General features: G+C 35.0%; 1 protein-coding gene across 2 annotated transcripts in view; it reads right to left on the bottom strand.

The window, feature by feature from the left end:
* Positions 1–17,188, bottom strand: part of LOC111157025 (collagen type XXV alpha 1 chain) — a 492,475-nt gene that overhangs the window by 231,329 nt on the left and 243,958 nt on the right. For both annotated transcript variants that reach the window (XM_022518228.1, XM_022518236.1), the window contains exons 3-4: positions 15,654–15,698; positions 13,608–13,615 (exon numbers count right to left, since the gene is read on the bottom strand). In XM_022518228.1, coding sequence (XP_022373936.1) covers positions 13,608–13,615; positions 15,654–15,698 — 53 coding nt within the window. The remainder of the gene's footprint in view (positions 1–13,607; positions 13,616–15,653; positions 15,699–17,188) is intronic.

Raw genomic sequence — 17,188 nt, 5'->3', positions numbered from 1 at the left:
AAATTGATGGGGATCCAAGAAGTTAGTGAAGGAGTCATTTAATACCCTGAAGCTTCTGGGTAATGAATAGACTCTAAGTTTCCCTCTTTTCACTGAAAATACATTTTCACCAAAAAAATATTTGAAACTTAAAAATTGTGTTTCGAAAATAAATAACATACCGAAAAAGGCATATTTTACATTGCTCATTTCAGTTTGAGATAAATGCTTTGTAACTTTTAATCTTAGCCATCTTGTCTGATACTAGGGAAGATTAGTTAACACAAGTGAGGGGTTGTCTCAGTTGAACTTAATTGATGAAAAGCATCTCATACACTGCTTTGCACAGGTGTTCATCAAAATACTACTACACAGATACAAAGAGAAGATGATAATAAACTAGAGAAGACAACTTTAAAATAAAACTTTTTATCTTTGATGCTAGCTCATAAAAACATCTATTAAAAGACATTTGAGGAAATGATGTACATACGGAATTTAGGTAGTATCACAGATATTTTATGTAGTCCATAATTACCAAAGTTAGTGGTAATACCTGTGACTTTGCTTTTGATTTTGTAATCTCATCAGTCCCTAAGTTTCAAAAACAGATAATAGGTATCCATCATTTCTCAAAAAATATTTTTTTCTAATTTGCTTAGATATAAATCTGAGTTGAAGTTCCATAAGGAGAGTTAAATGTAAACAAAAGCAAACTGAAAACATCTTTTATTTGCTCAGCTATGTGAGCCTACATTTCTAATACCATTAGATGACAAAAATAACTTGCAATTCCTTAAGCACTAGAATAATTATGGTTCCACAACAAGAGTCAGGCATGGAGGCACAATTTAAGTTTCTAATACCAAACTATTAAGTTTCTAATACAATTTAAGTTTCTAATGCCAATCTGAGTTGAGGTTCAAGTCAGTGGTTCTTAGATCTTCACTACGTACAGGTTGTAAAACCCAGCACAAATATTCAAAGTCCACATGAAACCATAAATTTTTAAACTTTCTAGTACTAAGAGGGCTGGACTGCTTTTAATCCATATACATAAGAAAGTTCCAAGCCTGCTAAAAAGGTTTCACCTTCAATATAATTCATAATGGAGAAATTATTAAATGAGACCAATTTCACTTTTCCAATTTTATTGATCCAAATATACAGCCTTCAATCTGTATAAATGAGAAAACTTTGCATTGTCAGAGTCATAGGGAGGATCAAGGCAAAAGACATCCATGGTGAATAATTTTGCCACTTCATGAAAATACTATTACTTTTAGTGTATTTTGTAATACCTCATATTTATTATTCATAACATTCCAAGCTCTATGCTGAATTTCATATTCTTTATCTACAGAGGTCACAAATTATATGCCAATTCAGTCTCCCCAAACCACTAGAGACAGAAATAATAATGACTCTAACGATAAGAAAGCAATAAGGTGGGCACCAGGGTGGTCAGTCCATTAAGCATCTGCCTTTGGCTCAAATCATGAACTCCGGGTCCTGGGATTAAGCCCGACACAGGGCTCAGCCAAGAGCTTTCTTGTCTCCCTCTCTCTGCCCCTCTCCCTGCTCACGCTCTCTCTTTTTCTCTCTCTCTCTCAAATAAATAAAATCTTAAAAAGAAAGAAAGAACGAAAAGAAAGAAAAAAAGAGAAAAAGAAAAATAAAGAAAGAAAAAAGAAAGCAAGGTAGCTAGCTTTAAGGTATATTTTAAGAGTTCTACTCAATTTTTTAAATACCTCATTTTAACTTTGCCATAATGTCACAAATTAGAATAAACCACATATCTTATTCCCATGTGAACGATGAGCAAATACTTCTAGATAGATTGAATAATCACTTTAGAACTTGGGGACAGATTCAGGACTAGAATCCATTTCTCTTTTATCTAAATTATATTGAAGATATGAAAACTAAGTCTACTATAAAAATAATCGTTACTATCAATAACTTTGCTTTTGTTTTTGTTTTTTTTTTAATTTTTTTTATTATTTTTTTAAAGATTTTATTTATTTATTTGACAGAAAGAGAGATCACAAGTAGGCAGAGAGGCAGGCAGAGAGGGGGGGGGAAGCAGGCTCCCCGCCGAGCAGAGAGCCTGATGTGGGCCTCGATCCCAGGACCCCGAGATCATGACCCGAGCCGAAGGCAGAGGCTTAACCCACTGAGCCACCCAGGTGCCCTTGTTTTTGTTTTTAAACCATTCAGGGTTTTCCAGGAATAGATTTCAGATGTTTGTTCTTTCAGGGAACCCACTGGATATCTCAATTATCACAAGACTCCTACTGTAGTAAAACGGGTGATTTATCTGTCTGCTTTCCTCACAAATCTGTAAACTTCAAGAGAGCAGGGACCTTGTCCCATTTGACCTGGTCTCATAAAACTTAACAACTCCTTAGTAACACAAAGTTGCAGAGAGGACGGCAGCATGAGCTGTGCCTGTACCTGACTGGAGCCTGAAGATGGTGGCTGGACACAATGGGAAACCTGGAAGTGGAAATTCAAGGATGTCTTAAACCAAAAAAGCCTTGAATTAAAAGGGTTGTTATGTCCCAGGAAAACTGACATGGAACAAAGTGGAGACATAACCTTAAAAAACTTTGGATAAAGAATCATTGCAGCATTCTGGTAGCAAGATCAGGTCAATACTAAGAGAATTAAAAAAAAAAAAATCAGGCTGACCTCACCCTTCCCCATGGCAAAATTTGATAGTAAAAGATAACAGAGACACGCCTATTACAAAAATCGAGGAAAGAAAAGTTCTTCCAATGAAACAACTTTAATCCATTTGGGCTGTGCAGGTCAGTTTCATTTCTGATCTTCAATTTCTTAACTAGAATGCCTATCTCACAGGACATGAGGAAGGAACATGACAACTCCTTTATATGAAACATTAGCTTCTCTTCCTTTCTACGAAGTAGAGAATTCAAAAGTGCTTGGAAGTTAAGCTTTTAGACATAATTGTACTAATTTTATTTATTCTGTTCTTTTACCAAAGAATGCAAAGATTAACTTCACCCCAGTTCTTATATGAATGATCCTAAAGAATGAGATCAGATCTATTTGAGGTAGTTAGGACAGTTAATGAGACTTATTTGAGTAAGTTTAGAACTATAGTGCTGAATAGGTTAATGGTTTCTTCAAGATTCATCAGAACTGACATAAATATGAAGCACCATATTCTGCATGAAGTTTGAGCTTATTTATTTATAAATAAATAAATATTTATATATAAATAATAAAATAAATACATATTTAATATATTAATAATTGTATTATAAATTATAATTTTTATAAATATAATATTATAAATAAATTCACAAATATTTAGTATTTATAAATATTTATTGTATATGTAAAACATTTCTACTTCAGAATAAAGTGTATCTGTAAATACAAAATGTTGCTACTTCAGAAAAAAGTAAAGTTATTTTTGAAGAAAATTCCTTTTTCTCTAGAGTTAGTTTAAATTCATACAATGGAACTAGAAAACGCATAAAGAGCTGATGATTTCACACAATTTCTTCTATAACACACATCTTTGATAATTTTTATTCATGAAAGTTTAATCTGAGTCTTCATCTTCTACTGTTTCCCTGTTAAGAGTTTTTCTTTATTTTTCTTCTATACTGTATCTTCACATAATAATTTTTCCCTTTGGTAAATCACTTTGCATCTTAATTAAACATAGAGGAAGATATCTGTCATCAGTCATTTCATTGCATTTATCAAAAATTCAAGAAGCTGTTAGGAAACCCTGAAATTGTTTTCAGAAATTAAATTTAAAATTCACAGTTCTAGAACTTATAGAAACCAGAACTAAATGTATTGCTTGCAAGCATTGAAATGTAGTTATGTTATGTCTGAATGTCTTATTAAAGACAATATAATTGTAAGCAAGTGCCATTTAAAAAAAACAAAGCCATCTTTCCTCCTTACGTTTCACACTTTTACTCGTGGTCAGAATGCCAAGTAGAACATATCAGTTTTAAATTCAACTTAACAGTTTATTTTCTGAATGAACATCATTGAGAACTATAGTGAGTTACATGATATGATGTAACAAGCACAAAAACTGTCTTTTGGACTCAGCATTAGTGATTGACATCTTTAAAAGATGAATGCATATCACACAAGTTAAATCAAGTTTGCTAATATTCATAGCCTGGATTGAACAAAGATACTTTTTTTTTGATAAAATAGTTTGAAAAGGGTCCTCGCTTCAGCAAAGCCTGATTTTTATGTACTAGAACAGAATCTACTTTTGCTGATGTCCTTCATTTTCTTCCCCACTATGAAGGGCAAAAAAAAATTTGGCAACATCTCTGGAAAACAAAGACACTTGTAAATAGTTGAATAGGAAATTGGAAGCAACATATTTTGAAATACATTGAGATAAATTCAGGTCTATAGCCTGTCATCTAAGGGCTTCTATAATCTGGACCACAGTCCTAATTTCTACTTTGTTGTTTTGACAACTTTAACCTTTAACTACATTAGACTCTTCCCTACTCCTCTAAAAGTCTTTCCCTTTTTCTGGCTTCCTTCCAAAAGACCCACACTCTTCTTTTTTTCCCTCCAGATCTCATCTCTGAAATGCAGCTCAACCTAATCTCACTAAAATTAAAACCACTGCTCTCAAAACCATAAGAGACTCTTAATCTCATGAAACAAACTGAGGGTTGCTGGAATGGAGGGGAGGTGTGAGGGATGGGGTGGCTGGGTGATGGACACTGGGGAGGGTATGTGCTATGGTGAGTGCTGTGACTTGTATAAGACTGATGAATCACAAACCTGTACCCCTGAAATAAATAATACATTATATGTTAATTAAAAAAAAACTACAGCAATTGTCTATGTGATTTAATTCTCAACGATTATCCATTTCTTTCTGAGATAACCTATATTATTGCTTATAAAGTTATTTTAATCCAAATTGTCTTTGTGTGCCTGTCTATCCTATACTTTTATGCATATCCACAACACTTAACACAGAGTTCACAATAGAGTGCTAAAATGCATGCATCACTTCCTGAGAGCCCTTTTAGAAGTCAGCCAAAGCATTTCCAGGACAATTCTTCCCTTTCCTGCTTACTAGTACTAGCTCACATGTCTGGCTAATAACTCTTTGGGTGAAAAAAGCCCTGTGCAATGCTGTTGTCCTTAACACCAGACTCAGAGGGAATCCATTTTAATCTGAAATAGGCCAGGACACATCACCACTTATTTTGAAGAGTCTGGCTGCTCTGCATGAACACACAAGTGCAGGAGAAGTTTTCCAAGATTCATTGAGATGTGAGTCCAAGCTGTAGACCTCGGATTAGAATCAAGCCGAAAGCTGAAAGAGCTGCAGACTCTTCAAACATTCATGACATGTGGGTCAAGGGCAATGGATGACAGCCTAAGGAAACAGTAATGTGATACTGAGCTTTTCACCTTGAGGTGACTGGTTAAAACTCAGCTTGGGATCACGAAAAATTTATAGCCCTCTAATGCAATAAAGGAAGCTATTCGTGACCCAGGGAAAGTGGCCATTAGACAAGTGACTAGCACTGGTCCATGATGAGAGCTGAGACAGAGGCACGAGCCTGAACAGAAGCAAAATGCACACAGGCACACGTGTGCACACACAGCCCATCACCCCCCACACAGTGGAATAAATAGTACTTTCAGACAAGAAGAGACTTCCTTTGGAGCAATCCTCAAGGTTCACTCTCTTACCCTCTTACTCTTTCAGAAGATACCTCGAATTATAAGGTATTTATACTAAATGACGGATAAAACAAAACTGCTAAAACGTGTTCTCCTTAGCCAATCAAAACCAAAACTGTGAATTTGCTAACTGTATATGTAAACAACAAAGTTTCTAAGACCACTCTAGTGCCTCCTATATGTATGGCATTTTTATTAACTCCCAAGATTTCTTGGAGGTAGCTAAGTTGCAATGAAAAAGAGCAACCAACTTGGCATGAGCAGACCTAGTTTGAGTCAGAGCCCCAGGCTTCTCATCTGTAGAATGGGAATGACAGTAACCTAAGTTCAGAGGCTTGGAGTTAGACGAACTATTGTTAGAAAAAAAAAATTTAATTTTGACAACCACTTCACAATTCATTTAAACTACAGTCACTTTTTTTTTTTTTTTCATCCTCACTGGAAAGTTAAACTAAACTTTGGTCAAATTTCCTACTCTTTACTGAACAAAACTAGAAATCTTAGACTTAGGAGTTCTTCCAGGCACATGGAGAGCCTGGGTGATAAATTAAAAGGGCACTATCAGACATAATTTTAATAATGCCTTGAGAAAGACAAACTGAAATTCACATTCCCCTTCCTCTCATTAGTCTGAGATAGAATTCTCAACCCTTTAGTGAATTACAATTAAAAATTCTTTGACATCTCAACTAATTTAATCCTTCCTCTAAAAAAATGCACACATCTAAAAGGTAGGTTTAAAAATAAAATGCTGTGGTCTAAGAAATAAGAAAAATTTTCAAAACTAATGACAGTCCTGTAAAATAATACCTAAGGCAAAACTTATAGGGCCAAAAATTTTAAAAGCATGTTTTTGCACTAATTCTTAATGCAATCTAGATTATATCATTTAGGTTACTTCAAGATTATCATCAAAAGACTTCAATATTTTCTAAAACCATAGCAACTCTTCCTGATTTTTTTCAGTATCCTCAGTGTAAAAATGTTTTTAACTCCTTAAAAAACTTTACTGGAAAACATCGATAACAAATCAAATAAGCTATAATTTTAAAGGCCTTATTTTTTATGTTATATCTCAAATCAAATTCACATAATCATTAAAAGTGCTTTAAAAATGTTGAATGAATGAAGAAATAAATGAATAAAATAATAATGAGTGAATGATGACTAAAGTCTGCCTTCCAGGGTTTTGTAAACTTTTCTACAAGTGTAAAATATCCCTTCCAAGAGGGACAGTGTTCCCTTCCTCTCTCCATTGACCATGGGTAAAAGTACAAAAGGAAATCTATACAAACCACAGGCACATGTTGGATAAGAGATAATATTTAGGGCTGACTAGTCAAACAAGTCCTCATTCAGATTCTGCCAGAAGAACTGAAGTTTCACAAGGCAAACTCTTGAATTTAATTTTCCTCATTTCCATTACATTTGCTTGGCCCAAACACTGAACTCTGTCGTAAGAGAGCCAGCCATTAAATACATCACCATAATCCTCTTGAACATTCAAGTTCACTTTGTACCAGGATTTTTTTTTTTACTTTCCTTCCTTTTTTATTTTAAAGTTTTAAAAATGATTACTCGAAGATAATGTGTGCCTTTATATTTAGTAACTTAGGAATCTTTATTCCTTTACCTGTCACTACAACTTTTGGACCTAGATTGATTCATACTCACACCTAGTACTTGACGTAGCTTCTTATGTTTGGTAGCTGACTGTCAACTCAATCAAATCATTTCTATCACACAGCATTAGGATACTACATTTTGGCAACATACTTCATGCCACATGTCTGAAAACTTTAGGATTTCAGACATTCATCAGTGGAAATACGGATAGTTGATGATTACTTTGCAAATCCTCCCCTGAAAGTCTAAATAAACCTTCCTTTAAGTCATTTGATAAGTTACAAGACAACATTTGAAGACAGGTTTTTCAAAAACTGCAGAAGGTAAAGCAGAGACTTAAACCCAGTAGACAATAACAAATCAGCGAAAACATCTTCTAATCCTGCATTTGAATCCTTGGCCCATGTTTCTATCTTTGTCGAATTTTTTCAAGTTGGTAAGGATACCATTTACTTTATTTTACTCCTATATAATCAACCACTGGCTATTAATGTGGCAAAACATTCTCTTAAATAAAACTGTTTCACCTTGAATATTGTTGCAATATACTAGAAATTAGCACATGTGACAAAATGACTTAAATATCCAACGTGATAAATTAAAATTTCTGATACTCCTAAAATCCTACTTCTTTAGATGACTATGAATAGACATAGTATTATCATATCGATACTAACTCATTAATGGTTCTCATGTGCACTGAGAATCCATTCCATCCTACATCTGTCAAAACACCAAAGACACACTTTCTGAGGACTCCACTTCCATTAGAACAAAGTAGATGATATATTGTATTTCTCCTCTAAAAATACACAGTGGGGTTTTTTTTAATCTTGGAAGAGTGAAAATTTGGTGCTCAGACATACTTTGGGGAACAAAGGAAACCCACCCCATTATTCTTTATTGGAAGAGGGCATAACAAGGCAAAACCAAAACAAAAGGAAATGGATAGAGACTGTGGGTTCTCTCTGACTTATCTTAGCGCACGCTGGCTGAGTGCGGCACATGTGTGGCCAATATGTCTGGGCTCAAGGGCTACATACCAAAAGATCATACAAAGACACTGCAACTCATGCCTCTCTTGGGAAAGCTTGGAGGATCCCGAACCAAACCCTCCCAGACTCAGAAAATCAGCTGCCCTCCTGAAAAGTCTTTGAAAAGATCATCCTGAGTAAGACAACAATAAAATGAACCAGGATGTGGTAGGAGACCAGAGTATTTGGAAAACAAGGCTAGCGGGACTTGATATGGTTGTCTTCTCCCTTCTCACAGGCTCTTAGCTAGAAAATGAGAGAGGAGACCAAGCTACCCCATCAACACCGGGGAACCCCTCCGGGACATGCCCACATGCTCAGAATTATGTGAAGGAGCAACAGAATTTGTTAACCAAAACTAGAAATCTGGTCTTTGCACACCCAAGATTCCAATTTGTGCAGAAGCTGAAGATAAATTCAAGAACTGAATGAAGGTTTTGGATATAGAAACAAAGTGGAAGTTTGTGGAATTGGAATGAAGCTATGGAAAAGTGCAAACTCGTGGTGTCATGAGAGCCAAATGTACGTCGCCGTCATCTCTCCACATGTAACCACACTTACTTCACGCATGGTAGCATAGCGTGTCGGCTGTAAACAGACTCTGCCCTACTACATCATTTTCTCAGCAGAGAATAAAACTTCTACAGTTCACTACCAAGAGACTGGATTTAGGGGCGCCTGGGTGGCTCAGTTGTTAAGCATCTGCCTTCAGCTCAGGTCATGATCCTGGGGTCCTGGGATCGAGCCCCGTACTGGGCTCTCTGCTTGGCGGGAAGCCTGCTTCTCCCTCTCCCACTCCCCCTGCTTGTGTTCCCTATCTCACTGTCTGTCAAATAAATAAACAAAATCTTTTTAAAAAGAGAGAGAAAGAGAGACTGGCTTTATTATTATTATTATTAAACTGCCATTGGTTTAAATTTCCATTTGCCAACTCCTTCTCCTAAGAGAAACTTTTTTCAAGTTCAGCTTCTTCTATTTGTAATTTTGTATAAAAACACCGACCAAGAAACAGCCCTGTCAAAACTTCAGAACTCCTAACAAACAGCTCTTTCTCCTCTCTGATTTTGGGAGCAGTTGCTGACAGATGAACCATGTTAACTGAAATCATATTACCTTAGGTAAACAAGCAGTTTCATTTTTTAAGATGTAAGTAACAATTGTGTGAAATGATGAAGTGATCACATCCACTAGGGACAGATGGTATGTCATTGTTATAAAGGCCTCTACTTCAGTAAACTATGTCTTTCCATCACTATATGAAAGTGCAGGCATGAAGGCCTTTTTGTTGCTCTAGACAGCATTTTTGTGACCCTACATAAACATCAGATACTTCCTGAAGATGTTCTCGATTGATGGTGGGCTACTACTTTTCTTGAAGCAAACGTAGAAACACAAAGTTGCTTATGCTGATGCCTAGTTCCTAAAACCCAAGCTGTCTTACAGATAAGCCTCTGTGAGCCAGAAGAAGGCCTCGGGTAAGCTGAATGCAGAATGTGATGGTTAAGCAGACATGCTCTGAAACACAGGTACACTTGGCTGAGAATCCACACCTCTGGACAAGTGCATGCTTCTGTTCATGATACCAACACTTGTTTGAAGTGCAGAGCCTCATAATCCATGCAGATGTAAAGCTATGCATAAGATGATAAAGCAACCTGTCCTATTTAGTTGAATAAATATTTTTCCATATGGCAGATGCAATTTAAGTATTATTCAAATATCTTTGATATTATGAATCATTTTCACTCTCTGATCACTGAACCTTCATATTCTCAGAAAAACACAAAATAAAAGTTTTATCTTTAATCATTAAAGTTTTCATCTGCCTTCTTCATTTACATTAGTTTTCTTTACTAATTTAAATAAGTATACTATCTAAGTTAGATAATTTCACCTGATAGAAAGAAATATAATTCACCAATAAGATAAAAAACAAAATGATCCTTACTTCCCAATCTATTTCAAGCAGAGGACATTTATATAATCACTGCCAACTGCAAAATCTGAAGGATTAGGAAACCAAATGAAATAATTTAGAGGCCATATCAGGTAGTGATTAAATAAAAATATAGATTTTGAAATTGGACTGTCGTGACTCATTTCTGACTCCAGCACTCACCAGTTTTGTGATGTTGGATAGGATCCTCAACCTATGAAAACCCAGTCTCCTTATCTGTAAAATGGTTGTGTTAACAAACTACTCCAAAGGAGGTAATCCATGTAAAGCATTCTGGGCATACAGGGCTCACAACAAATGCACAATGAATGTTAACTCCATTATTATTTTATACTACTTCCTAGTGATCTAAATATTTTTAACAAGATGCTTCCCTTGAAGAGGTTTTATGTGCAGCACGGAAAATATAGTAAAGTCAAAACTACCAAAGCTACCAAAAGTCAAAACCCAAGTCTTTTGTAGAATTTTATATGTAGAAAGAGGAATAATGGATTTATTTGGGAAAAGGTAGATTTAACAAGCAAGGAACTAGAAACCCACATGAACATAAAGGTTATTTCAACCTGATTTGGAAAAACCAGCAATAAACAAATTTCTAACTGAAGTATTTAAATTTCAGGCAAGAAGCAACCCTATGGTTACTGTTATAGGAAAGAGATAATGTAGCAAAAATACAGTATTCTATTTTTTACCAAAAGTTCTATTTAATTTCCATGTAAGTGATGCTTTGGCTGTATTACAAATGGAATATTTATGTGTAATGTCATAAAGAAATGGTGAGAAAATTTTCAAGAAATTATGACAGCATAAAGGAAATGTGCAAGATTAACAAAGAAATCATTTGGGGGAAATGCAACTTACGTAATCACATCAACAAGGGTAAAGACTGTTCACAAAGAAAGTAAGATTAATTAGATTTAAATTACATGCAGCCACCCTCATCATCAAATATCGTTTTAAAGTTCCCTCAGTCAACTTTAAAGTCATTATTCTTATCATCAAAATCTTATCATACACAGTTGAAACACATCTTTTTCCAAACCTACCACAGAATTTTTAACACCCACCATTATTTAGCTTCCCACTTTGTTTTTCTCTCACGCATATTTCCTTATCAAATATAATCCATCAGAGCATGTTGTCTACTTGTTTAATCAACCTTCAGTCTTGAACCTCCAACCTCACCCATAAGATCTGCCCATCTCAGTTTCTAAGTACTTTCAGATCTTTTCTTACATATTGCCCATCTCGAAATTCAAGAACTTGTATTTAAAATGACTGGGAAATTGACACAAATACCTTTCTGGGCATAAAGGAAGTAAAATAATGAGATACTAAACCCCATGCTTTAATTACTCTTCATATCTAGTGTCCCTGTGCCATCAGGAAACATAGTTCTGGCAACAGTGATGACTTTTCTCTATATAAGTAGAAGGGACAAGTTTCAATGGCCAAAGGTTCTGAAAAGGCAACTCTCTTCAACAGAAACATGTATCTTTCTCAGTATCATATCATATTAAGAACAGGAGAATATGTAGAATGGGTATTTAATAAATACCTCTGGAATCCAACAACTGATTATCAGACATAAAACAGGATGGGAAGTCTTTTAAAGATTTACTTTATTTATTTTAGAGAGAGTGAGAATACGAGCAGGGGGAGGGGGCACAGGGAGAGGGAGAGCATCTCAAGCAGACTTCCTGCCAAGCCTGGAGCCCAATGCAGGGCTTGATCTCATGACCCTGAGATCATGACCTGAGTGGAAACCAAGAGTTGGACACCTAACCAACTGAGTCACCAAGGTCTTCCAGCCTGAAGTCTTTTAAAAATAAGTTCCTACAAAGATTTAAAAAATCAAAAAGAAAAAGAATGATCATTTGAACACATGAAAGTCATATCTTCCACATATCTAAAAACACCGTAAATAAATCTGAAAAGTCAACAAATGGGAGAAAAATTATAATGAATATATAAAAAGTTTTGATGAAAGCATAAATAGAAAAGTAAACGAAGAGATGAACAGGTTATTTTTTAAAAGGTGAAGGACTAGGGAGCCTGAGTGGCTCACCTGGTTAAATGTCTGCTTTCAGCTGAGGTCATAATCCCCGAGTCCTGGGATCCAGTACCGCATGGGTCTCCTTGCTTAGCCGGGGGCCTGCCACTCTCTCTCCCTCTGCCCCTCCCCCTGCTTGTGCTCTCTCTCTCTCTGACAAATAAATAAATAATTTTTTTAAAAAAATCCAACAATGTGGTAATGACTGGAATTTTTATCCCCTTCATAGTCAATACAGAGACTTTAGAATATTTTTATTTCATTTATCTCTCTGAATCATACTGTTTAATATTTTAAGTCTTTAATTTTAGACATATATATGTATTTATGTATTAAAGTTGTTTTATATATATATACAATTTGTTGTACTTCATTTCTTCCTTCTCTCTGCAATTGTTTTCCTTTTTTCTTGTAGAACATCCTTCTAGTATTTCCTTTGGAATGGTTCCTTTGTTCAACTCCTTTGTTAGATCAATGGATAAACTGAAGGACATAGATGTTAAGGGACTGAATGAAGTACAATCTTCAGAGACCAGGCTGGGACTGGAACCAAGATCACTCTGACTCCTGGGCCAGTGATTTTTCCTCTATATCATTTTTAAATGTTGGAATCAGGGGTCCCTGGGTGGCTTAGTCAATTAAGTATCTGCCTTCAGCTCAGGCCAGGATCCCGGGGTCCTGGGTTTGAGCCCCTCTCAGGCTCCTGACTCAGTGGAGAGCCTGTTTCTCCCTTTGCCTGCTGCTCCCCCTGCTTATGTGCTCTTTCTCACTCTCGCTCTATCTCAAATAAATAAATAAAATCTTTAAAAATAAAGAAATAGGGGCACCTGGATGGCTCAGTGGGTTAAGCCTCTGCCTTCAGCTCAGGTCATGATCTCAGGGTCCTGGGCTCGAGCCCCTCATTGGGCTCTCTGCTCAGCAGGGAGCCTGCTTCCACCCCCTTTTCTCTGCCTACATCTCTGCCTACTTGTTGTGATCTCTCTCTCTCTGTCAAATAAATAAATAAAATCTTTTAAAAAATAAAATAAAATAGACATATTTTATTTTTATTTTATTTTTAGACATATTTTATTTTTATTTTATTTTTAGACATATTTTATTTTTAAAATACTCTTCAAAGGTCAGTAACATTTTTCTAATTGAAATATAGACTATATTTTGATGTCATAACAAAGTTTTAATGTACTTGATCCCAATTAATGTACAAAAGCCCAAATGCAGCAAATATACTTACAGGAGGACCTGTGGGGTGGGGGTGGGTTGGAGAGAAGAAGAGAAAGGGGAAGATGAATTAGTGAGGATACAAAATATTAAGATTAAACACAAGATGTAAACATTGTCATAATCATCAGCAAAATACAAGATGAAGAAGTCATTTAGAATTCAGTGATTCTTAATCTTTTTATTAGGTCATGGACAACTTTGATATCACATCAGAAAAGTGTATTTACATCTATCTGAACTTCAAATTTTACATGAAATTTCAATGGATGTTCAGATTCCCTGAGACCTGTCTATGAATTACTGAGGTTCATCTTAAGACTCATCTTAAGACTTAAGTCCTACTTATACCTAAAAATTTAGATAAAATATGAATCAGTAGGATCTTTGGTCATTTATGATAGCCTAGTTAGAGAGAATTGATATATAACTTTCTTGAGTTTGATAAAGTGGTTAAATGAGAAATTTACCCATGATTTGTTCTAAGAATATTTTTCACTCAGTAGCATTGCCAATATATAAAGCACTAAACTCTAATATTTGTTTCTTTGAAACTGTACATCCTCATCAAAACACAGGCAATGTCTAAGAAATATTTCCACATTGTATATTCAATTAAAACACAAGTTTTTAGTAGTCAATAAGTTAGGAACTGACTTTTTAATTTTTCTACAAAACTTCACATCAGTACGAAAGGTTTACCTTCCCCCCCAATCCTTTTTATTTCCTTTGACAAAGATCAATTCACTGATTATTTTGTTCCACTAATATTTCATTATTTCTTTTCTTAAAACACATTTATAAACCATCTTTTAATATAATACTTTGTATTGTGAAAGGGATCCCTATATAAGCATCCAATTATTTAGAATAAATAAGGTTTAAAGATAACTTTTAAGAACACTTAAAAGGAATTAAGCAGCTATACTGCCCAAATTACTGAATTTTCATAAATCCCTTTTACTTTGACATCTTTTGTTTTCTTCTCTGAAAAAGGAAATGAGACCAAGAAAAAAACAAAAAACAAAAACACAACAACCCACAGCAAATCAATCTGTTGCTTTTTTTGGTAGGTTAGTATTTCTGCTATTTTAGCACTTAGAAATTGCTTGTTTTTAACACTGATAAATACTTACTAAAAAAATAGAGGAAAATGGTATTTCTTAGCACAGTAGAATCAAACCTTAAATTTTTTTAAAGTGAAGAAAAAACTCAAATAAAAAAAAATTTTTTGAAACCAAATATCCAAATGAGTGTATACTTACTGTCTTGCTTTTTTTATAAAGTCTAAAACAACAAAAATGTCAATGACCATGTGAAATGTTATCAGGCCATCAATTCTTCCTTGCAAGATAAGAGGAAGATACATACAGTGATTTGGCCTGAAAGCAAAAACTCAACTGAAATGGGCACCAGGTCAATTGGTCCCATGTCAAATTTGCTCATAAACTATTGCACGCCCTTGGCCGGATCACCTGACTGCTCCAGGGCCTCCATTTCCTCAACTACAAAATGAAAATGCTGGATTGATTACTGAGGCTGCTGTCATCACGAAAATTCTAAGGTTATACAAGAGGAATAAAAATTCCAAATTTTGAAATGAATGAGAGTAAAAGCATAACAAAATTGTACCACTTGTATAAAATAACAATAAAGCTTTCCAAGACATGTGCCTCAGTGTCCCAAAGCAGATGTTTTCATAAAGATCCTGAATTTGCTCTCTATGGAGACGGAAGCGTGGGCGAATGGCCACACTGCATGCAGCTAGAAACCATCGACTGTAGCAGAAAGGCCAAACTTCACCTGATGCAGTAAGTAACCCAAAATTGGGTCCCAGTGGTTAACAAACATTAAAAAATTAACAATATTTTCCAAACTTCTAACTACAGTTTGATGGAAAGAAGAAGATGAGAAATATTCTAGGTCTAGCAGAGGAGATTTAAACACACAAGCTTATGCACAACCTCTAGAAAGACAATATAATCATTAATTAGGAGGAACAGATGCAGGAATCTAACCGAAACATTAATGACAAGGAGCAGCTGAAAGAGAGACTTACCAGATTCTCCTCTTCGGCCCCTTTTACCTCGTTTCCCTGGAGGGCCTAAAATAAAAAGAATATTTTTTTTAACATGGTTTTAATATTTTGTTTCTTGTTCAAAAATGGCTAGTAAGTAATTTCTACAATTTATCACTGTTTTTAACTGACAACCTCAAGAAAGGGACCAGATATTTGTAAAGGCCAGCATTATCCTATCAGCATAACTCTTAAGCCTCATTTAATTATAAAACCTACACCAGATGTCTAAACATCTAGCATTACTTAAGAACGATAAACATTCAGAACTTTCAATCATCCTGTCTGGATAACATCAATAAAGAAAAACTTTAATTGCAAATTGGTACTGTTGAGATTTCATGTTTCTTATGAAAATTTTTTTTCTAAAGGTTGTAGTATATTAATAATTAAAAGCACTGAGCACAAATGACAATAGTTCCTCTTCAGTCAGGTCCATCACGATTCCTTTAAAAATATTTAGTTCACAGTTAATTAAAAGTATATATTCATAAAGGAAATAATCCTTACAATATTTCCATTTTATTACATATGAGTTTACATATATTGAAATTTCTCTAATTGAGAACCAGTGGAGTTAAAACCATATTCTTAATTGGAAAGTGTTTAGGTACTAGCTATAGGTCTCATTTTTCTAAGGAGCTAGCTCATTATTGTCAGTCAGTAAATATTTAATCTTTACGATGATCTCGCTTTGAAAGGGGAGGAAAAAACTTTTTTTTTTTCCCCAGTGAATTGCCTATAAAGACCACCTAGCTAGTATGCATCAGACTTAACATAAGATTCTAGGCATTCATGGCTTTTAAGCCATTGCTCTCAATTATATAATTTCTGCCTTTATTTCCTTGAGTAGGACTAGATCCCACTGAATTATGGTTCAGGCAAATAGAAAAGAATAATTAGCCCACAATGAGAATTAAGGTCTTATAATATTTGCTGGAAGAAAGAGGCCAAGGAAAATACAGACCCTCCTGGTTTTAAAGAACGACCTGCTAAGTTGGACTGATGACTTCCAAACTCTAGAAAGTTTGAGACAAGCAGCACAGGCCTTAGCATCCAGCCAACTTTCAATGGGATTCTGAGCTACCAACTTCCACATGGAAACACTGTCATGAGAACAGAAACATCAGTGGGCCAGTTAGTTTTCCCTCAAGCTCTTACATAGAGTTAGTCTGGCCATCTGTGTTTTGTAAGAGGTTAAAAACAATCAAATAATAAAATTGGTTGAAAATGTTAGGAGAATTTTTGCAGCAGAGTCAAAAACTGTTATTCAGAATTTCAGATTCTCTCTGTATTCTGGAATAAGAGAAACTAATTTCTTTCTTCTTTCTTTCTTTCTTTCTTTCTTTCTTTCCTTTTTCATAGAGTAAAATTTCTTGGATACTATTCAGGATATACTTGGCCAAACTGAGAGTAGAAGGAGAATCACATAAATAGGCAAATAAACTTAGTAGGACCCTAATAGGTATGAAAAATATACTTATTTACACACACACTCAAACATACATGCACAGAAA

Source organism: Enhydra lutris, unplaced genomic scaffold, assembly GCF_002288905.1.
Source record: "Enhydra lutris kenyoni isolate GAN:26980312 unplaced genomic scaffold, ASM228890v2 scaffoldscaffold3, whole genome shotgun sequence".
Taxonomy (NCBI): Eukaryota; Metazoa; Chordata; class Mammalia; order Carnivora; family Mustelidae; genus Enhydra; species Enhydra lutris.
This window is presented reverse-complemented; position numbering and strand designations above follow the sequence as displayed.